Source organism: Syngnathus typhle, linkage group LG10 (genome assembly GCF_033458585.1).
Source record: "Syngnathus typhle isolate RoL2023-S1 ecotype Sweden linkage group LG10, RoL_Styp_1.0, whole genome shotgun sequence".
Lineage (NCBI taxonomy): Eukaryota > Metazoa > Chordata > Actinopteri > Syngnathiformes > Syngnathidae > Syngnathus > Syngnathus typhle.
Window position 1 is genome coordinate 8,084,531 of NC_083747.1, and position 23,664 is coordinate 8,108,194.

The 23,664-nt window shown below is 40.3% G+C and overlaps 1 protein-coding gene across 4 annotated transcripts in view; it reads right to left on the bottom strand.

The window, feature by feature from the left end:
- LOC133160591 (intermembrane lipid transfer protein VPS13B-like) overlaps positions 1-23,664 on the bottom strand; it is a 209,555-nt gene that overhangs the window by 72,002 nt on the left and 113,889 nt on the right. For all 4 annotated transcript variants that reach the window (XR_009715930.1, XM_061288378.1, XM_061288379.1 and 1 more), the window contains exons 32-34: positions 10,707-10,910; positions 7,831-7,957; positions 7,081-7,224 (exon numbers count right to left, since the gene is read on the bottom strand). Coding sequence is in view for 3 of the 4 variants with exons in the window: in XM_061288378.1 (XP_061144362.1) it covers positions 7,081-7,224; positions 7,831-7,957; positions 10,707-10,910 (475 nt within the window). In the remaining variant the exon portion in view is untranslated. The remainder of the gene's footprint in view (positions 1-7,080; positions 7,225-7,830; positions 7,958-10,706; positions 10,911-23,664) is intronic.

The following is a 23,664-nucleotide window of genomic DNA, read 5'->3' on the forward strand; positions in this document are numbered from 1 at the left end:
ATACGGCCTATTTCAGCAGAGAGACCATGTATACACATTACAGTAAGCCCGTAACCATGATTCAAACCACGACCCTCAAAGGAAGACCTGCAGATGCCTACTAATAGCTGATAGGATTTTGTCATCTAACTCTCACAACATTGGACATCGTCCTATAAAACAATGTGTAATAGTAAAAAAAAAAGAGAGTACATTTTAAGGCATAGTGACTCATTGTAATTCTTTTCTCAAGTTTACATTTAAGGGTGAAAACAAAGAGAGGCAATGAAACAGAAAGGACACATTCTTAGGTTACAATATTGGCTCATAGGAGAAGTCATTGAAGATTTAGTATTGCTTTTAACTTAACATCGTTAGCTTTGGCATCAAGATTTCAACAAACAAACAATAAAAGATACTTCACCATGCATTGTCTTCAGTATGAGTTTGCGGTTGACAAAAGCAAAGACTTGAGAGACTTCAAAAACAGGAGAGATGCTTTTCATTAGTTCATGAAGGGTTCTTCTGAAATTCCCGTAAGTGCTGCAAGATAACATTGTGTTCCTCAGAAGGGAAAACAGCAGTGGCATGAGGCGGGATGGGGACGATTCAAATAAGCCAGTGTGGCTTACGGTAGCAAAGATGTGTGGTCTGATGATGACAGACTCTTAGAAGACACCTATTAATAGTTTAAAATGTGGTATGAATATTAAAAAATGAAAATTGAGTCCAGGAATCCTGTTTATGTCTCAAAATGACGAGAAAGGAAAAGAAAAAAGTACTCACTGATTAATTACTGTCTGAATATGTTCCTAGGACTGGGGGAGAAAACATGTGATGTACTCTGTGTTAAGTTCACAAAGGGCAGTTGTGTAAGACCCCCACCATTCCCTCATCAACAATAACGGGGTGTTTTTGTTCTATGGGGGATAGATGTACCACAAAGATTAGCAAAATAGAAGAAAAAAAAAAGAACATTCTGATTTTATTGCATTCTGGCTGAACTGATAGAGCTAGTTCAAGATGAGAGGAAACTATCTTTCGTAATCACTGTTTTTTTAAGGAAGGGTTCGACGCTAAACATATTTAGCTGGCAAAACAAGCAATGAAAACCTTAATCACACCCAAGCATAGCAGTGGCATGCCTCAGCACAAAAAGCTGAAAAATCAAATCACACATCAGTTTTAATGAGACAAGCTACAAAACAACAACACAGAAGGGGACCAAGTGGCGCTTATTTCTCAGCATGTTGACTATGGTGACACATTTTATTTGAGAGGAAAGTGGACGTGGCACGCAAATGAAAACGGAAGTACGTTGAATACTCCATGCTGAGCAGGACGCCCTGTGTGTTGGTTGATTTTGGTCTTTTCTAGCCTCAAATGTTCCAATGCTGAGGCGATGACAAAATGTGAACATTGGCGTGGCGTGCTTGGCACCCTGTTGTTTTTTCTACTGAAGTCCATCACCGTATGTGTACACGTCTCTGCAGGATAGCCCTGCTTTTATTGGTCACTGGAGTCTCGGCCTCCCTCTCTACTGCAGGCAGAGGGCATTCCTCACTCCCTTCACCTGAGTTGACACCCGATCTCACAGTAGACCACAGGGGGGCCCGTTGCCTCTCCGAAAAGCTGCTGTCTGCTCAAACAGAATTCCAACCCTGATGATTCAATCTGGAGTTTTCACGCCAATTTCGCCAAAACCGATTGAAGAACCAGCAAATTCAGCTGCTACTGATCTCAAATAGATTGAGTTTCCAAGGGGCCAATTTAAGAGTGTTTTGAGAAATCGGACGGTTAGGGTGGAGGGAACTGAAAAGGTGAGTTGTTATGACTGGCTGTCAATTAGCAGTTGATTCAAACAGGAGGGTCAGTAAGAGATGGGAAAAGTGGTGAAAAAAAGCTATAGTTTCATAACAAAAGAAGGGCAGCGAGCTGGACACTGGCTAAGAAACGGTGTTGAAGAAAAGATGAGTCAACGGTGTTTCCTAAACAGATGCAAGACTACCAAAATGGAAAAGGAGATGGCTGTAGAGGGATGGTTATTTATTATCGTACTCAGCGGCAACAGGGCAAATGAGAACAGAGTTAAGCAGGGTGGGAGCGGAAAAGCAATCTCGCCCTCAGAGAGTGTTAATGGCCAAGTTGATTGGTTAAGAGTAGACCTCCGAGGAAGGCCAACTCCACATTTACAGAAAATACTTTGGAAAAAGAAAGAAATCAAAGCAAACATCAGCTTTTCTTCTTCTCGCTGCCATGTCCGTTTTTTTCTACTTCTGCTGCATTCTCCATCCATTCGTGCTCAGGCTTCCACCGGTCTGTTGCCGACCTCACTCGTTATTTGTGTTGGCCATAAAACGCTGCTGTGACACATCACTGTCTTGGAAAGTTTCGAGTGAGACATTCTACCTCTCAAAGACAATAATGAAACACTCATCACAAGGAGGAGCACTTCTGGAGACAGCTCACTTGAAACTTTACTGTAGACAAAAAAAGGATCCAGATTCAGGTCCAAATCTTATGTGCTCCTGATATTTAGCCGACCGACACTTACAAAAATGATCAACTGATACAAAAGGAGAAGATCAAGTGAGCTTCCAAGCCTTGGACAGTAACATTTCCAAGCAGTCCATTAAAAGGCAAAGACTAGACAACAACATTTAACTAAAAGTGACACCTTAGAAGTTTGACATACTCGTATAATGGCCACCTTGGAATTACGCACACAAGAAAGAAACATCAGAGAACTGCTGGCCGCTTCAAAGTGTTCTCCGAACCCACTGACAAACCAAAGCAGCTACCAACCAAATTGTTTCATGTCTTCTGTAAATCCACGTCTCGCCGCAGTTCGTGTTGGCTGGCAATGTACTCTGCTTTATAATTAGGTGCTGTAATAATGAAGCTCTGCGTGAGTGCAGTCAATGTGCCTACTTGAACAAAAGAAGTATGAACTTATAAGTTATGAACAAGTGAAGGATTTAGAATTTAGAGGTTCTTTTGTAGAGTACACCCTTTTCTCTCAGCCGTGGTGTGTGCGCTTCTATACGTGCACTCGTGTGAGTGCTGAAGGAAGTCTAAAGCCCCATTTCCCATGCGTGTAATCATCCCAGGATGAAGTGGAGGATGAAGCCGTGCGGGACTTCCCCTGCACCAGAGGGTATTTTCCTCTTCCACTGTGGTACAAGCACATGGCTGACCTCGTCCGCATCCGTGTGTGAGCGAAGAGTCAAAGAGATACGAGCTGCTTTTGATCGGGCTAATCGTTGGACGGAGAAAATAGCTGGGCAACTTTTGGGAAACGCGAGAGAACGATCGTGGTAATGACAAAGTATATATGAGCCGCACACGGTTGCCAAACAAGAATGATTTGTTGATGGACAGGTGATGGATAAAAGTAAAAATCAAATGAAAAGCTGTACACTTTCGCACATTCGCACTTTTGAATACTTAAGTTATTTTTTTATGTTAATACCTGATTTAAAAAACAAAAAATAATCACCAAAAAGATTAACATATCAAAGCAAAACCACCGTGATTGATCATCAAACTGTCAAATCAAGTAATCATTATTATCTTTAAAAGATGATTGCATTATATTGTTTGGAAGCAATAACAAGAAGCAAACGGAAATTTGTCCTGGACTCTAAACGTGAGCAAAGCAGAGCTGAGTACAATCGAAGTGTCAAAAATGATAAATAAATCGATAATAAAAATAAATTACAGCTATTTTAAATACAAAATAATTGTTTAATTTAAAATGACCCCAATTAAGACATTTGCAAACAACTGCTTTGGATAAACATAACCAAAGCAGTAACTGAATCAGTTCAAAGGGTTAAATAAGAATAGCGAGTACAACATCAATCCTCCTATTTGATATTGATTAATGGAATAAACAAGAAAAAATGGTTCAAAAACAATAATGGGGGTAACACATTTTGTCATCCATCCATCTATTGATTGATTGATCCAGGCATTTTCTGAACAGCTGGTCTTGGTCACATTTGATTTAATTTGATCAGATTATTGAATTAATCGATAGACTAATCGATTGGCAGTGACAGCACTACATTACAGGACCACTGTCCCTCAGGTAGCAATCTTCACACTGTGATAATGCTAGCATGCAGAGAGTATGGGGACCATGTGTATGTATGTATGTGCATGCGTGTGCGAGTGAGGACAGACTCTTGTGTGTTATGACACTGCCGCCCAAGTCCAAACTCTTCTGTTATGTATTCAGAACTGCTTGACTGAATCATCTCCTGCTGCTGAAAGCTGCCTGAACCAAGCCCAGCTTCACTTCATCATGAGTAACGTAAACCGTCTTATGGAGCAGGTCCACCAGGAAGCGAGTGTGGAAAAGTAACCCATGCAAAAAGTTATGAATTCATCCACACTGCAACACCCCAGACATAAAAGTCAGGACATTCTAGCACTCTAGCAAGAAAAACAAGAACATTACCAATGCATTTATTGTGTGAGTAAATTGGATGTGTCTATATTTGACTTCAATCAATCTGCATGTAGTCTAATTATGATTTAAGTGGCGAGGGGTGAAGAGCGGAAACTGTGGATGAAAGACTATTTTGCACAATGGCATAAAATGCCACAGATCATAGGAACAATCACAGCCGATGACAATACGTGACTTTCTCACACACACAGCTCAGTGAATTGAAACGAGCGAGTCCCACACAAGGCCTCCATGGAAGGCATGTGCGCACATTGCCCACATGCCTGCTTCGCCTCACCACTGCCACGGAACCCGAAAGCCTCTACAAAACAAATTCATTACCCCGAACAATAAAACACAGCTGTGAGGGATGATGGGAACTGTTTGAAATCAGTGCGCGGGATTGCGGGGAATCTGTTCAAGTCAAACAGCATGTTCTCAAAATGAGTGGGAAGGAAAAGAAAGGGGAAAAAAAAAGACTTAGAAGTAGGGGACACCGAGGAAGAAGCCGTGTTTAATCCAAATTGCTGACTGAGAGCAGATATGCCTTTTAAGCTTTCCTAAAACACAATAAGCAACTGTTTTTAATAGAATGTTGATAGCATGTTATGAACAGGATCTATAAATGAAGTACAAACAAAACTCTCAAACACCATAAATATCACCCATGAAATTGACTGGTAATTTACAAATATAATCCTTCCAAATCCAATCTTTTATTCCTTGGAAACTGTCAAATGAAAATGAATTGAATCTTTTATGGCTTCTTTGTACGCCGTGAGCAAAGAAACTGGCATCTATTGTGTTGTATTATGAATACATCAAAAGCTTTCACTCTCGGAACTTCCAACAGCAAACAATGTCAGAATTCATACGACTGATAGGATTGTTTTGGTGTGGTGAGTCGAATGTATTAACAGGGGTGAGACAGATTTCTGGCACAGCAGACTGGTAGGCCTTTGAGTTGGGGGGGATGCGGTGATCGAAAACACCACGAGAGGGCCTCGTAGTTTGCACAATGGGCTCCTGCTGATTGACCAAAAGAATTCTTTGCTACTAGCCAAGAAGCGGGAAGAAGCAGTTAAAGTTAACTCACAGAAGATGCAGAGTTTAAACACGTGGAGCCACTGATCTAAATACAGAGCATATTTATTGTGAATAATGACCACGCATGCTATGCTAAATTTAGGATTTAGAAAGAATTACTGGGAGAAAAAAAGTTCATGGCAGCAGAAGCATAATCCTACATAGGTGGAAACACATATTTTGCATGTGCCCCCAATATAAAACACTTTCAAAGTGTCTTAATAATATGCATGTAACCTGTTTTTATTAAGATAACACAAAAAGTCTCTGATTACAGCAAATGTTAAACACCTCCCTTTTTTGTCTCGCTGATATTAGCCTGCTTTGAAGTGGTGCTACTGTCTCATCAAATTAACCACTGCTGACTCTGGCCCCCCATAAGTGCTGAGCCAATGCAGAATATAGGCCAGGGCTACTACTAGCTCAGTGAAGAAAATAATTTTCACTTGTGGAAGCAGCACTTCCATTCCAATGCCGCCAGGTTACTGCATAATGTTCTGCAATAATACTAACGTGACTCAACAGTTGGTGACAAATTCCTTGTGATGATTTTGAATCTGATCATTGAAGAGTGGATCACCACTATCCCATCAAGTCTTTTACAGACCTCCCAGAGTACTTGCTATTCTTTCCCATCTCGCCTTGAACCTGGATGAACCGTCCATTAGCTGCCCCTCAGCAGAATCAAGTCATGAATCATTAGCAGTCAAAGGTGAGGCCTTCGAGACCAAATCAAGAGCAGATGTAAAAGTTAGCACCTCCATGCCTCTGACTGTTTAAGCAACAAAGGAGATTCACAACTGATTGATCAAGATTCATTATAACACGCTATTGTAATATTAGATATGACATAAGTTAATTTCAAAATTGTGATTACCTTTATTCTTAGCAGAAAAGTGAATGCTTCTTAGCTTTGAGAAAATTCACATTATTTGGATTAAAATTGGAAAAGAACTACAGGTGGCTCAGCAGAATTGCTTCATGCCCGTCAACTCAATTCTTTTCATTTCATTTAACCATGCCTTCTTTTCCCTGTCCTTCGCTCTTCCTTATGACTCTCATCCTCACCACAGCTGGTAAATATTTTTATATTGTCTTCCATTAGCAAGTTTTATTGAGCGGTCAGACTGGGCAAATGGCGCCTGGGAGCTCCCTGTCCTGTAAACAACAGAAAAAGGCCCTGAAAGCTGCAGCTGAGCACAGCGCAGTAAACTAAAGCCACATTAGAGATCCACTGTGTGCTGAGTAAATATTTAAATGTGTTGGATGCACCTCAGTATAGGCGCTAGTTGGGGGGGAAATATTTCAAGAAAACACTCAAGATGGATTTTCTTTTCAAATCCAAAGCCGACAAAGGCCAGCAGATAGATAACTCAACTTTGTATCATAACATATGTACAATATATAAAGTGTAAAACTGTACTATTTTGTAGGAGCATCTTCATGTCACCAAATTAGCAAAGTCAACATAACAAAGTTAAAGCAAGTGTTTTTGTGAAAGAACCATACATGAATTACTGGGAAATGCAACGCATGCATGTGAAATGCGTAGTCGATACCTCAGTGCCTTGCACAGGAGTGTCCATGCCCCCCACGTTGTCTCTGAGAAGCTGTTGAAGGAGGTGCACCTGAGCAACGCTGAGGTAAAAATCCAAACTGCTGGTCACATTAACTTCAAGGGAATGGCCACACACCACTATATCCTACAAAAGGACCAACAGTTCAAATTGCAAATCAATCATCGAAGCTGATGAAAATGGACAATTCATGAACAATGTCAAGAATTATAATTGTCTTAGATGTATTCTATCTACAGTAATACACTGCTTGAGTCATCGCACATAAATCATTATAATTCCTCCTACGTTTTCCAAATCCTTGGGACCTAAACGTATCATATTTAAGATGTCAGTGCAATTTATGAATTAACTGATATGCATTGTCAAGGGGCATGTTAGCGAGGAGAAAGTAGGCATCAAAGAGGCAGGAAGTTGGAGTGAGCTGTGCCAGAAAACATCAGCTGTATAAGCAGAGGTTTGAACTCTGGGGGTCAAAAGCCTCCATTACATGCTTTTCTGGCTGTGGGATTCCTAATGAGGGCCTTACTGTATGTAAAGAGGTGAAAGTTGAGTACATGTGACATCTCCATAAATCAAGAGCAGTGAACAAAGCCCGCGGTGCCCATTCCAAGAAGGTCAAGGTACAATCAGGCACCATTAGTGATCAAACTTCTACTGAATTGAGTATCCAACTTTCCATGATGCAAACTGAAAGAGAACTTTGACGTGCTTTGTGCTGAGTCCACTGACCTCTGCTTGCCCCGTGTCAAGGGAGAGATTCTTACAGAAGATGATGGCGGGGGCCGCAGTCACTCGTACAGAGAAGTCTGTCACAATGGGTGTCAGGATGGCCCGACGCTCCTGGTGCCTCCTGATACTACGCAAATACATGGAAAAATAAACAATTGTTAAGTATTAAAGGTGATTTTTATTAAAGTTTTGATTTAAAAGGTGCGAGTGCATCAAATCGAACCGAATGGAACCTTTCAATTTTAAACTATAGAAATACACCCACTTTTACGGTACCTTACTAGCACGAACATGGTTAGACACATAGCGAGTCCCAATTGGGAACAACCTTCAATTCTATACACAAGATCAAACTGAGACCTTCTCACATCGGCTTTCTTCATTTCACTTATGTGCATTCCCACAATCAAGTCATATTTGTGGGAACATTTGTTAGCAGTAAAACAAATACACAGGCCCGTTTTATAAGGTGGTGTTAATTGCCACATCTGCTGCTATTAAAACAATCACGCTGTATGGCTTACAATATTTATAGTTGACCGGGATTATAAAAAGCCCTGTTTCTAGGTGGCCCGGTGTACAGTACTCAGCCAGAACCAATATCGGGTTCACTTCTCCAATACAGATGTGCATTACTGCTGCCCTCAAGCTATTATTTTCTGACACATTTCTTTGAATAGCGGGCAAAAGAGGTTTAATTCGGAGGTGACATGATCTATGGGGGCAATTGGTGTTAGCTAATCTCTCCTCAGACAGAGATTGAAACAATGAGTGTCTCGTTGCAGGGGACAGGTGCTATCATTCAGCAGAAAAGCAAAAACGCATAGGGCTTAGTTTACCCGTAATATACGGGGGCCTCTGACATTGAGCCGTGTGTGTGTGTGTGTCTCCCTACACCTTAGAGTGGATGTGGTGGAAACAAGAATACATGGAAAGTGTGTCTTTTATTTTGCACAAAACTAAACAGCAGCAATATCAGTGGCATGTGCAAAATGAGAAAGGCCTGACAAGCGGAGGGATGGAGAAAGTTCACAGCGCCCTGACAAAGGGTCTTTCCTATCCAGCAACTACACACTGGGATGAGGACAGATCCTGTCAGTGGATCCATGGTGCTGGAATTTCCTCACAAAACCTCAGGAAGCTGACTGAGGCCACTGTTGATCCAAAACTACTGGAACTCCAGTGAACCCAAAAAACTGTGGAGAGAACATGCCTAAAGTCTCCAAAACAGGAGAGAGTGCGAGGGTATCGATGTGGAAAACAAGGGGAACGTGAGTGCTTGGGAAGTGGCGTGCATCAAATCTTGTTAGGATTGAGGTGTTAATTTTTCGGGTGAATAAAGAAGACAAGTAAAGCGGTGCATTGTGGTTAATGATTTTTTTTAAGACCTTAATTTTCTGAAAATGCAATTACTGACTTTTAATGTTTTTTAATGACCCGCAGAAACTCTGCTCCATGTTCATCCCAAAAAGATTTCAATTGAGAATGCAACAGAAAAAATCATACAGAAAAAGTCATATATGCACTAAGGGTAAATTAAAATAAAAACAATTCTTACCGTTTGCAATATTTTTTTTTTCTTTTTAAATTGGGCAGTTTGCCCCAGTTTTAAACCCATTGCCAACATCAAACATAGTCTATTCGTGTAAATTAAGCTGCAATTGAATGTCTTATTTGGGATCTTTGTATAGGATCACAAGCAACATAGCAATCATCAGTGTGCACAATTTGTAAGAGCAGCTAATTAGCTGTGATTTGGGATCTTAGTAAGTCAGGCCCTGCAACCAGTTGATGTCCGATGTGAGGCCTCTCAGATTTTTAAAATGTGTCACCATTGTAATAATCTTTGTTTGGACCATGCTTTCGATGGCTGGGTATATTTCGAATGACCAGATATCAGGTCTGCATTGATTACTCACCGCACTTTTTCACACTTGTTTTTAGTAGACAAAGACAAAATTAGAATTCTTAGCCCATGATTGTGTGATTTTTGGGTCTGTTCCCACACAAAACACGAGATGAAAAACGGATGTGAGGCTGTAACGCTCATGCTTGTTTTAGCTCCCAAGCCTATTAAAAAAGAAGCATCAAAAGTGTGTAATTATGTGTTCAGTGAGGCTCCATTAAAGGGGGCGCTACCTCAATGAAAGCATATTGCTCCCAGATCAATACTTCAGAAATAAATTATGGGACATTTATTGCTGACAACACACATTCCCTAAAATTTTATTAGAATAAATCAATACAAAATGTATTGATATTGTCCAAAATATCAGTTTCTTCATGACTGATGGCCAAAAAGATCGCTTTAAAAAACAATTGATTAGACAAAAAATATTTAGACTTAGCCTAAACAACTTTAAATACACTTGTATTATCTAATAAAAAGCGGTGTCGAGTGGAGACTTTCCTCCACCATTAAAACCTCTTGAAACTACTAGCTGAGCCTTTTGCCAGACCAAATGCCACAACACCATCAGAAGACAGAATTGTGAGTCACTCACAATTAACGACAGCCTCAAGCAACTTTCATCTGTCCAAAGCCCAAAAGGGTTGTCCCTCCATCAAGTAAACAGATTTACTGAACAGTAAGTCCAATGATAACTCAAGTTTTCACCACTGGTTAAGCTGCCAAGTCATAAAAATATCTGGCTGTGTTTGACGTGCTAAATGTTTAACTTCACCTCTCACTCAGTTTCTTTGGCAAAGGCATATTATGCGCATCTTACATACGTGTTTGTGACAGCCGCCGTTATAAATGATTCCGCCAGACATTAGTTCAATGAAAAAGGTGGGGTAAAGTGTGATGACTTCCTTACAAATGATGATGGAGTTAAAATGTCTGTATGCGATAAAGTAATAATATTTCTTCTGACCTGCTAGCCATGTTCCATTCCAGGGCCGGGTTCTGGGAGTTCCTCTCGCTGTCCACGGATACACCTCCCTTTATTCCCTCCTTCTCTGGCTTAAGTTGCTCCCATTGAGCTGTGCCAATGTTGATAGACTGAAGGTCGACTTGATATTGACGATCTTCAACCTCTGAGCCTGGGTCACGTAGGATACCAAGGTTTGATGCACGTCTAAAAGAAAAATAAAAGGATTGGATTGTTACCTTGGTGCCCAATTCAACAGAAACATAGCACATGATCGTCACACAAAATTATGTTATATAAATTCCACATAGCAGGGGCGGAACGGTGCGATTTAAGGTCCCAGTTGGCTTCCGATTCGATACAGTAAGGGAAGAGAATTAAAAACATAAGGAAAGGATTTAAAAACATGGGGGGGAAAAGAAACATAAAAACCAATACATTCTCCAATAAATGAAAGCTTCTCAAATACATCTAATTCTCGATTTTACGCGGACTTTGGGGTTCAGAATTTGGGAATCGCGTCAACCCCGAAAGCGCGTAGAATAAGAATTGTTTTTTTCTTTTAAGAAAGGCATGTTTTTATGCAGCCGAAATTTATTTATTACTTTAATTTATTTAAATGATCAGCCGAAAGGGTTCATTCATGTAAAATAATGTGAGCAATAAACCAAAACAAATATCTTATTTTATTCAGGAAGTTTTTATGTAAGTCCAACTTATGTTCTATACATCAACAATTACATGCCGACCACAGAGTCTTTTCATAGCTAAAGAATTTTTTTGACAAAATCTTTTCCCCACCAAGTCGTTCGGTACTACTCAACCAAACAAGCCCACAGACTTCACCTGTGTCAGCAAGTTTAGGTTAATGACAACCTACTATTGGCAGAAAATAGTGTCTCGGCAGTAGCAAAAGAGCACCATAGTTTTTAGATAATACCTTTATCGCCCCACTTTTTGTTACTTCCTGGACACAAACACAAATCTGGCTAGAGATGGAGAAAATACATCATATGTAGGTATAGCTGGCTCAGTACTTGAAAAGATCCAAACACTGTTCCAACAGTGCCAAGAAAAGATGATGCACTCCAAAGACAAGATGCGCATGGTTTCACAAAGCAGAAAGGAACAATCACAATCGAGCATCTGCTTATGACATCAGAGCTTTTGGTTTGTTATGATATGTTTATTTGTGCTGGTGAATTCAAATGAGTGCTTAAATGGAATAAATAAGAGCTTAAAATGACTACAGATGTAGTGGCGAGCCGAGTAGTTTTATTTAGTTCGGCAACGTCAGTGCTAATTTTCATTCAGCGTTTTCCTCCCTTAGCCACACGAGAAAAGCCTCCGCGAGTGCGTTATGTTATGACATATGCATCAGATACAAAAACAACTGTGATGGGAGATCAGAGGCGCATAACCAGAGTTAGCTGGATTTGTTGACACACAAACAAGTGAAACAGATCCTTAATCAACATTTGGAACCACATTTATCAACATAGTTAGATTTGAATCAAGCCAAGAGCCCAAGTATGATTTGGGTGGGATATGTCAGTCTAGATTGATTGTTGTATTTTTTTCGCGTAACATTTCCTCCATCTTCTGCCCATCCACAAACTATCTTTCACATTAAACAAACCGAAGTTCCCTCATATGCTTTCCAAATTACCTCTCCACTTAGCAGTCTCTTACTCATAATCAACATAAGATGACAATCTGCAGCCAGGTTTCTACATTGCTGAGCTGCAGGGTCCCCCCCCCCCCCAGTGATATAAATATAAATGATAAACATTTTTCTTGGTCATGTACCCAATGGAAACCTGCGTGATTTAATATCAAGCGACATGTTTCAGCCAATTGTAGGAAACAAGAGAGCTTCATTTCTGACAAATAAGGAGGGGAGGAATTTTGGGAACTTCCCTTGGGGTGCAATAATAATTGAAGCCAGATCTCTTGTTGTACATGTGTGTTGGGGGGGGGCGGGGGGTACTGGTGGTTTGACATATTTGATTGGTCATGTGAGGACCACACTGCATGGCCAACAAGAGACAGAGAAGGCCTTGGGAAAGCACAGCACTCCCACTACCCACGTATGACCTAAACATGTAGAGCAAGGCAGGTGGAACCCACCATTTCTTCTCATGCTTTTATCACACATCTGTGTGCCACTAACGCATGGAAAATAGTGAGGAAAATGAAAACAACAACTAATAATTGACACCCTTTTCCAGATGAGAGAGGCAGGACAAGAGGGAGAGTATTTGAGGAGAGGGGGGGCACATCGTACCTTAGTTTGCCCTTGTTCGTGAGCCAACTTTATTTAATAGCTGGGAAATACCAGACAATTTTTTTTAACGACAAAATACTGTACATTATGTACAGCAAAAAAAAGATCAAAAGTGCCGTAAATGCCGTAAGTGCACGTATTGTGGCATTCATGGTCATTATAGCAAGAAGCAGTTTACCTTCTTTAGGCAACTACTCAATTTAAGTTAGAGGAGCCAATTGGAGTTCAAATGAGGCAGGTTGTTCCAAATTATTTTGGCAGGCAAGTCAAACACTACCAGTTTGAGCACTGGCAGTATGTTGAACGAAGGACCTACAAATTCACAGGTGAGTCATCACAGTAACATACGGTACAAATCTTGATAGCCCAAATTCCCAAGATATATCGAAAGAAATGTTAAAGCAATAATAGTAAAATAGTTACGCCCTATCGTCCATGTTTTGATGTTCTTTGGGTCTACGCATGTGTTTGACAGAACATTAATCTTGATTAGTCTCATTGGGAAGACTTCTGGGAGTATTGGTGATTGAGGTGTTGCAGATTAGGGGATCATGTGCTGATAGAATTAAAGGAGGCACCTTCTGGAAACCGTATTGCGTTAGCTGATGCCTTGAATGCCGATAAATAGCAAACACAGACACAGGCATGCGCGCCAACTCTGCTGCTGCATGTTGTAGCAAAGTTAAGTGGAAGCCTAAAACGTGGGGAAACAATGCCTTTAAAAATCAAATCCAGACATGGACTATATATTTGCATGACAGCGGCGAAATAATTGCTAGAAAAATAAAGTTGAATACCTTGAGAATATTGCAGCAAATTATATTGTACAGCATTTCATATTGTAAATAAGTAAAAGGGCTTGTTAAAAGTGCAATCCTGCGACGGACTGATTACCATGCTGAGGTTTTGAAGGCTAACTGTGGTTCAAGGTTGTAAAATAAACCACAATGGGATCTGGTTGAGGCTCACGGCCTGATGGTTGGAGTGTGAGAGCAGTGAGCTGTGTTAAAACACTAACAGGGGTGATCGTACAGGGTAACGCGCACACGTGCACGCACTCACACACGACTTTCGCAACTTCCACGCATAACCTTTCCCAAACCCCTGCCCCCGGCCAGTGGTACAGGAAGCAACAGTGGAATACTGAGCAGTGCCAGCTTCTGGGTCTTGTCACTCCGAAAGCCACAACTTGAACCCACAATCCCGGACCTGTTTTTCACTTCATTTCCCCAACAATCACTTGCAATTCATGTCTCCTTGCACTTCTTCACTGAGGCGACTCAGCCAATGTGTGTGTATTTAGGGGAGATGAGGTCCTCTGTTTTTACACTGAAATAGAAAGTTCAGCATGTCCTTTTCTCAACTAATTCAGCAATATTAAAATAGAGATGTTCCAATTCGAGAGTGCACCACGCACATTGGAGCTTCCAACATTGAATGCCTCTGAAGTCATACAATGTCAAAAATAATTTATGGTGGGCGTTTCATGCTTTTTCTTTAGATTTTCGTGACTTTAAAAACGTTTTTTTTTTTTTTTTTAAATAAAAGAAGCACGCAGAGGTTATTACGAATGTGTCAAGAAAAACATTAAGTTTGGTGTCCGTCACTTGTTATCACAGTTAAGGTAGAGTATGTTTTGTTTCTTACACTTATTTGGCAAATGTAAAAATAGCAAAAACAACTGGGATAGATTGTGTTTGACCTGAGATGTCCTTCTATATTTGTTTTTTAATGATTTGAGGTTCTGGTGCTGTTCCATCACAGCTCAAAGTTCACCCAGCGAGTCCTTATTGGCACCCAGCAGCTCCGTGAAAGCATTAAACTGCACAGTGGCTTCTCAATCAGTTTGCTTTGACTGCCACTTGGCAAGTGTGGCTGTTGAGGGGGAATTCATAAGCATCATGATTCATACAACTTGCAATTATTTAGTAAGTTAATTTCCCTCCCTGCCTACAATGAATTGCCAGACATTCTGCAACGTATGAACTGTGGATTTACGACCCCCAGTAAACAACTAATCAAATAACTGTTAAGCTTCATCCACCGATTATCTGAATTAGATGGTTTGAATTACAATGCTTACCAAGCCTCAGAATGAGGGGGCAAAATGATGTGGTGGAATATATGGTCAGCAAAATATAAAACACCGTCAGTCACAGTTTCTCCTCATTAATTTTCGATGACTTCAACATGGATGAAACCCAGCCACAAAGAAAATAACATTTTGAAGACGACAACAACAAGCTACTCCAACTGTGTCACACTTGGCTGAAGAAAGGAACTTAATTTTGGTATTTTAAGTCAAGTGTGTTTTCCCGTTAAATGGGCTGACGCATGATAAAGAAAAGTGCAGCTTTCTGGCTCTGTGATTTAGAATTGATCAAATTGGCAGTTTCGCGACAATCATGCTCAGCATGACTCATCTCATCTCTCAAAACTCCAACGTATACCACCCTCAGGAAAGTCATGTATGATCGCAACCAGACAATGAGGCCCTCTGTTTACACTGCAGTATACAACACAAAATCAGTGTTTGCAGTATTTCAACATAAGTCGTAGATCGCCCTCGCAATTTACATGTCAGGGAAGTGATATTGTTCTATACACAGTGGGTGTCGGATGTGTAAATCTAAACACTGGCAGACGTGCTCTCCGTGATGGCTGGCCCGTTTGACATATCCGGCTCATCCAGAAAAGAATCCAAGTTTACTTGGACATTTGACCTTAGTCATGTATGTGTATTTTATGTAATTCACATTTAGAGATCACCTTAAATGTTTTACAGTTAGGAAACCAAACAACAAGATGTTGAGTACCGCACATCGACAATGTGCTGCAATCTCGTACTGGGTTTTGAGTCTCCACATACTGTGCAGTATTACTCTTTGTTGAAACGCAAAAAGATGGAGCGATCGCCAAGAAAGAAGAAGCTGGCCATAAAGAAGGATGCAATTTTATATAGGTTTGCCTTCCAAACAATGTAGAACCTTGGTTAGTGCACCCACTGTTGGTACCGCCATTACAGAGCTCATTTGATGGCTACCAAAATAAAGGAACTGATTGCTTTCAATGATTAGGAGTTAAATTTTAATTAAAAAAACAACAACTACCTGTTCAATGTGTGGTTTTAACGGGTATTGTGCAAAAAAGGTGTTTGTATCCTACAGAAGCTCCAGTTCCACAAATATGGAAAATAGGCACATATGCTATGCGACTCTCAGTGTCAGCACATCAAAATAAGATTTTGATTTCATCTCTTTTAAAAATATTCTGTATTACAAGTATCAATCTTTTTGGTCATTCGGTTTAATGGTAAGTGGTAGACAAGGCTCCATAAACTCACCTAGTGGATAGTTATGTTTTATAAAACATGTCAGGCTGAGTTTGGATCTTAAGAATTGGAGGTGTACATGACTTTTCAGACGCCAGTTTGAAACTATGCTTATTTCCTGCCAAGCACTTCCATAATGATATAATAACACCATTTTATTCTGAGTCAATTTATCAATTAATCTTTCAGCACATGGATGGAAGAGATTACTCCTAACTGGCTGTGGTAGGGAAGAAGGGAGGGTCAGGGAGGTTTCTCATACGGAGTCATTTTAAGCTACTATATTAGACAAAGCACATATAGCACTAACTTAAAGTTAAGTGCGATATACTTGGAATCTGGGTTCCCAAACAGGGGTGGTCCATCCCAATCCACAGAATTCATACAGGAAATGTGAACAGGCCATTTAGGCCATATCACACAAGCTAAATTGGATCTAAGACCAAATGCTGATTTGGCCTTTATTATTATTATTTTTTTAGCCTTTCAGAGGGGGACTTGCTAAAATGTTTCGCGTCATCGTCCTGCTGCACAGCACAAGCGCTTGATCTCAATTGCACAAACTGATGACCAAACGCTCCCCTGCATGATTTTTTTTTGGAAGACATTGGAATTCTTTGTCCGCAACAAATCGTCCGGTCCGTCGGTAGCAAAGCAGCCCCAGACCATCAGACCGCCACCACCAAGTTTGTTTATTTGCATGCTGTTATTATACTAAATGCTGTGTTATTTTTACAACAGATCTAATGGGCTACAGACCTGCCAAAAAGTTTTGTCCTGTCAGAGCATTTCTCAAAACGTTTTGGGAATAGCAAATCTAAGTCTGCTGTGAAAAGCAAAGTATGATTGTTCACTGTGTGGTAGGGCTATTGACTCATACTTTGGCTGGGAGCGGGTTTCATAGAGTTGTAAAATTAGAAATTAGGCCCACTTAATAGCTGAAACAACGAGCATTTTTTCCCCCACTTGATATTGATTAGGAGGTCATGTATTGCAATTCTGGTTAACATTCCAGACAGACACGCTAAGACTGTTTATGAAGATGGCCATTTTTATCTGTCAAAGAGCGGGCTATTGGCAAAGCACTTTGAAGTAAATTACCCATTGTTTACAACAATTACTGAATCCTGACAACTGTTTAAAGCTGCAAGATTATATATCAAGGCCGTATCCTTTTTTGGATAGAAGCTGATTTTTTTCCCACAAACAAAAATCATGGAGATAATGGCCATATTTGATGAGTATTGTATAAATAGAGTATTGTATCTGCTTTGCGGACAAGCTGAAAAAACACATAATTTGATAGCTCCAACAGTAGGTTCTTTGTGGTCACGTCTGGCTCAATTCTTAATGACAGTTTGTTTGTCTTAAATACTGTAAGGAGGATGAAACTCAGGCTCAATCCCATTCCGTCCTAAACCTAAAACCTTGCCGTAAATATTCTTTGGAGAGGCAAAGACAAAGGGGTAAATAAAAAAATAAAAAAATGGCGTACTAAACGCAGACTATTTCCCTTCAATGACGTTTAAACTAGCTCTATAGCGAACGTTTACCAACAACCCAGAACACGTAATTGTACAAAATTATAAAACATCAAATACAACCATGAGTGTCGTTAGAATGAAGAAAAACTCCATCTGATTCATGTCACATAGTATGTGCACAAAATAAAATCAGATTTGGAACGTGAAAGTAGCCGACATCTCCACAAAGTGCAGGGCACTTCCATTTTCCTTCTGTACCCCTTTGAGGAAAGCTCACTAAGAGAGTAAAGTACTCTGCTTCATTATTGCAATTAGAAATGCTGATAAAATGAAGAGTAGTACTGTAAAAAACACTTATGAAAGAGAAACTTTTAAATAGCAGTGCAAATTGTGTAAAAGAAAACGCCTGATACAGCAGTCCCCTCACCCCCACAAAAAGCAGAAACCCCCTGAACAGTGAAAAGTTCCAACTAGTTTAAACGGTCCATTACGAAAATAAATGACAACAATATAGAACATGTGTAAGTGAAAATAAATTGGCCCCTAATGGCATTTAAATCCACCCAACCCAAATAGTTGCATGTACTAGTGGGAACTTTAAATGGACACAATAATTCAAGAAAACATATAAGTCGTGATAAAACTGACATTCCTGTGCCTCGGTCTTTATTTAGAAAAAAAATATTCATTACACTGCAAAGGTGAATGGCTCAGTAATCCAATATAAACTAATCTTAGCTCCAAAGCCTTATCCTAAATGGCACTAAACACGAACGGCTATTGCAAAAGGCTGTAGTTGGAGCAATGACAGGATTGGCTAGGAAGGGAGGATGTAATGTAAGTGCTTCTGTTGAACACAAAATGTGTGCAGAGCACATTCCAGGTGGAAAGCATTAGAGGAGATGGCACATCAAACAGGGCCTTTTTTGTCTCTTTCCTGCAGCCATGGTGGCAGGAAATGCTCTACAGCATCCTGTGATCTGACCAGAAAGTGACAGCAGAGAAGCGTCCAAATAAAACGGGAGGTTAAGAACATGTAGAAAATGTTCAAGAGCATCCTGCAGAGAAGTGGGGATTGGGGGTGGTCACATAAGATACATAATAATGACTGCAGTGCATCGCCTAATACAAAACAGTCATCTGAAGGTGAACTCGCCTTGTTTTAGTTGGATGGAGAATAAAAGAAATTAATTGAGGAAGAAGAAGAAGGGGGAAAAAAAGAAAGACGTATGGATTTTAAAATAACACTTGGGCAGGTTTTACGTTAAAAAGTGTTCCCAGATGTTAAGACAGTGTCTGTGTGTCCATGTGCACAATCCTGGACAGTGCAAGTATGGTGACCAGTTGTATTTTATACAAAACATTTAAAAGATATGATTGGAACATTTGCATTCATCTGACACAATAATGGGTGTTCTTTCTCACATCCTTACGAATGGATCGGTCACACAAATTAGTCCTTAAAAAACAACTATTGTATATATTGCACAGCTCACTAGCACACACATGCAAGCAAGCACAGATACAGAAAATATACGGTTTATCTCTACACATACTGTATGTCAATGCCTGTTTCAAAGTGATAAAATACTACTATTAATAATATTATTTGGGACTACTTTTATACAAATTTTAAAGAAAGGGAGGGGTCCTCTGTTTATGAAGTGCATGTCTGTAGTTGACTGTAACTGGTCTTTCTTTGAAACTTCAAGACAGGCATCCGAAATGTATAATGACACTTTACATCATGGATGATCTCATTACCAGTCACACAAATGGAGAGACCTGAGCAGAAAAATAAATAAATGCCGCGCCTCGACAATTGGGCAATGATGATATGAAAGTAGGACATTGAAAAGCGTGATACTTTAAACCTTGCATTCACCATTACTGAGAAAGGATGGAAATTGAGCCAAGAGTCTGATATTTTATTACAACATATATACCGTATGTACCAAAGCATTTTGCTTGAGTTAATAATTTTTCCCCTGATTACATGTGTGAAACTGGAGCTGGGCAGTAATAAATTGAGGGGGTTCGGGCGCTGACTGGCGGGCTGCTGTGTGTGTGCGCACCGGCCGGGTATGCTATGGAGAGAAGAAAGAGGACCACCGCAGTAGAGCTGTCCATGTGGTGGCTTCACATTTCCCTCTGTGGTTAATTCAAATCTACAATGGACACACACACACGCATGCACATACACACATGACAAGTACACACACTGGATATCAAAAATCTACACACCCCTGTTCTACCAGGATTTTACTATATAAAAAAATGACACCAAGATAAATCATTTCAAAGCTTTTTCCACCATCTATAACCTTTATAAGTCAACTGGAAAAAAATAAATCATTTCCAGTGGGGAAGTAAAAATAAACCTATGAGATAATGTGGTAATAAGTGGGAATGTGGCTGTGTTCAGAATAAACCAGTCATGTTAAATCCAAGTTAAATGGGGGGTCAGCACACACCTGCCACCATTTATAGTGCCTTTGATTAAGATCCCCAAAGTGCAGATGTTCTAGTATGCTTTTTGTGACATTTTTGAAGTCCCATCTCACAGCAGAGATCATGGTCCGGCAGAGCATTTCCAGAGTATCTGCAGTGTCTCATTGTTCAAAGGTATCATTGAGGAGAAGGGTGCAGAATAATTTCCAAGATATTAAATATCCAACGAAGACATGGAAGACAGTCATTACTGAGTGAAGAAAATATGGCACAACAAGGAACAATCTCAGCACTGGACATCCCACCAAAATTGTTGAAAACTGGTCAGAGAGGCTGCCAACATGCTGCTACAACATTGAAGGCGCCGCAGGAATTTCTGGCAATTACAGTTGTACATGTGACAACAATCTCTCGTAATCTGTCCAATTGCTTCTCATTGCAGCCCACAGAATGGGGTTGGATTAGATGTGGGTTGAGCTAAACGTCTAACTCCAGAGGTGGTAGGAACGTCCATTTTAATGTCTATTTGGAGTGAACGGAGTGTCAAACAGCTGACGGAAGCTTGTCGTCCAGTGTGTTGAAACGAGGGAGTCGACGTTGGCTCTACATCTCTGGATCACTGAGTTCTAAATTTGGGGTCAAACGATGATTGGGATGGGTACAGTACCACATGTACCCAGCAGACAGTGAAATCCCTGGGGTGGTTGAGGTTAATATTCGGCTTTGGGTTATTTGATAGAAGGCACTTAGGGGTCATAACCATGCCGAGTGTCTGTGGTCGAGGTTAGGTTTCAAGCTTAGGGATCTGGCAAGATGAGACCTATTTGGACATACCTCCACTGTCTGTGTTCCACTTTTATATTCTATGAGTTCTGTTACTTGTAGTGTTCTGCAATCGGGCTTTTATAAATCAGTTCATTTTGTTCTGGTTTACAGATGGAAAAACGTTTTCACTAATAATTTGTGTCAAAGCAATTATTTTATGTCTTTGACATTGATTATATTATGTGCTCAATGTCCACAAACTGAATAAGAAACATATTTTGCACTTTACGCTTTCACTGTATGTCCGTAGAAACAACTATGAGTCCCTTCTGGCTAAAAATCGTTAATCGTAAATGTAACCAAACGAACCTGTGTGCAATTCGATAATTTCTCCAGCCAGTGTCTACTGGAGAAAGAAACTGAGCCATGGCTCGTGTAAATGTCCAATACCCCCCTCAAGGACATGGAGCAAAAAAAAAAAAAGTTCTGAGCACAGCTTCTGGTTCTTTAGTTTGGTTGGACCTCCTGGGGTTGTAATATGCCTCTCATTACACAAGCATTAGACAATTACCACTGGATTCTCATTGGTTTCCCAGAGCTATGCTTGTGGCTTCACACATGGGCATTTAAAAGCATCTGCACATTCTTTCTTTTTTTTTTTTTTTTTTAGGTTGAGGTCGATCCCCCTCCTCGCTTCAGCTAGCCAATTGTCTTTTCTTTGATGCGATGTTCTACTGTGTAGCAGGTAACTACTGACCGCACGCACACTCTCAAGCTTAAACAAGAATGTTTCCATGTGAACACCTCTGAACTGTATATTCAAAGTCCTTGCTTTGTATATTGATGAATTGCTCGCTTTCTGATACTTCAAGGTAAATCTTCCCAAAAAGAAATTAGTGGCGACATAGTGCCGACCACCTGGTGCGTGATACGCTGTGTGGTTGACCACTCAAAGGCTCTCTGACAGCTTCAAACCAACCACAGGATGCCAGAATATCAACATGTCATGCGCAGCGAGAAAAAGAACAAAAACATCATAATATGCGAGGCTGGGGTTTGACAACACACACGGACATACAAGCACAAAGATAATACGCACACACAATTTCCGCTGAGCGCGCACACATCACATACTGACAAGAAAATGTGTGTATTGCATTTTGCAGTCGGGCTTCCTAGTTTGTGATAGGGTATATTCTTAGAGCCTCATATCCTGCTTCAGGATGAAGGCGATGCACGAGCACACACACATGAGGTCACTGAGGTCACAGTCCAGTGGACAAGCATTCAACCCCTGAATCAGGCACTTTTATGAAAGGAGCACAGCTGAGTGGTCAACCCAACGACATCTGTCATCATGCACCCCAACCTGACTGACAGCAGCATGCCAAAACACAAGAGCAGTTTCCGGTCAGCTCGCAGATGAGGTCTGTCACCTTGCGCGATTCTTTTTTTAGGGCCATACGGTAAAACAGTGATTTGGACTTGGAAATTTATTTGGAAATATTTTGTATTCTGTGAATGACTCATTGATTGTAGAGACGTTGGCAATGATATGCAGCACTATTGAGCGCTCTAGTAACTCAACTGAAATAACTCATGATAATATGATTTAAGAAATACAGAAAAATATCAATAAATTTTCCTTTTGAATTGTGGTTCACTAGAATACTTTTAAGAATAACAGAATAATAAATAAACTGGCATACAGAAAAATAATGGCACTCTTGACGTTTTTTTCCTCTGATTTTCAACGCAATTTCTGCAATCTATGATGACAGATTGCCGGCTAACTGCCAGCAAGTATTTATGACATGGAAAACCATCCCGGGTTGTATCTTTGCCCATGATACAGTAAATGATACTGGATAAAGTAAGCCATTTGACATTAAAATACTTAGGTTAAGTCAAGGTGAGGCTTTCTAAAGCATTTTAGCACAATATTTTGTAGCCAATGCACTTAAGTACACTCCATTTATCATTTAGATTCTTCATTGTTGGATTATGACGTAATATTTTTGACAAGTACAAGGAGTCATTTGTTACTGTCACGAATAGTAAACAGGAATTTACAGGGACAGTACAAGCTCCACTGAAATCAAACACTTTCTGTCATGTCAATGAGTCTTATCACCTTTCAACAAGTATTTTGTCCCACCCCTTAGAAGCAAAGTGCTCCACCAGTCTCAGGTTTAATAGGTGGCTTCTCCCAGAGCCATGTTGCAGCAACAAACTTTGGTCTTAACGATGGTTGGGCATCGAATTTTGACGCCAAGCTTTCCGCGCGGGAACCAGCAAACACAAACAAACAGTAACAGAAACAGCAATAGATGTGTGTTTGCGGTGTGCAACAAAAACAACTACCAGGAAGTGTGGGTGAGCATCAAGCTTGCAAGTTGTGATAATTGACATTACTTAGTGGGGATAAAAAAAATTATATTTTTGGTGCAAAGGATGTCGCAATACAAACATCTAACTTCAGCTGGTACCACACTGACCACACCAAGTCGCCAATGGGTAAGTAAACCAACAAAATGTCATATGACAACAAGTTAAAATTGAACTAAAACAAATTAAGACCTTTGCTATCATTATTGTGAGAGCCCACTGCAGATTGAACAAAACGGAGCTCACTGTGATGTG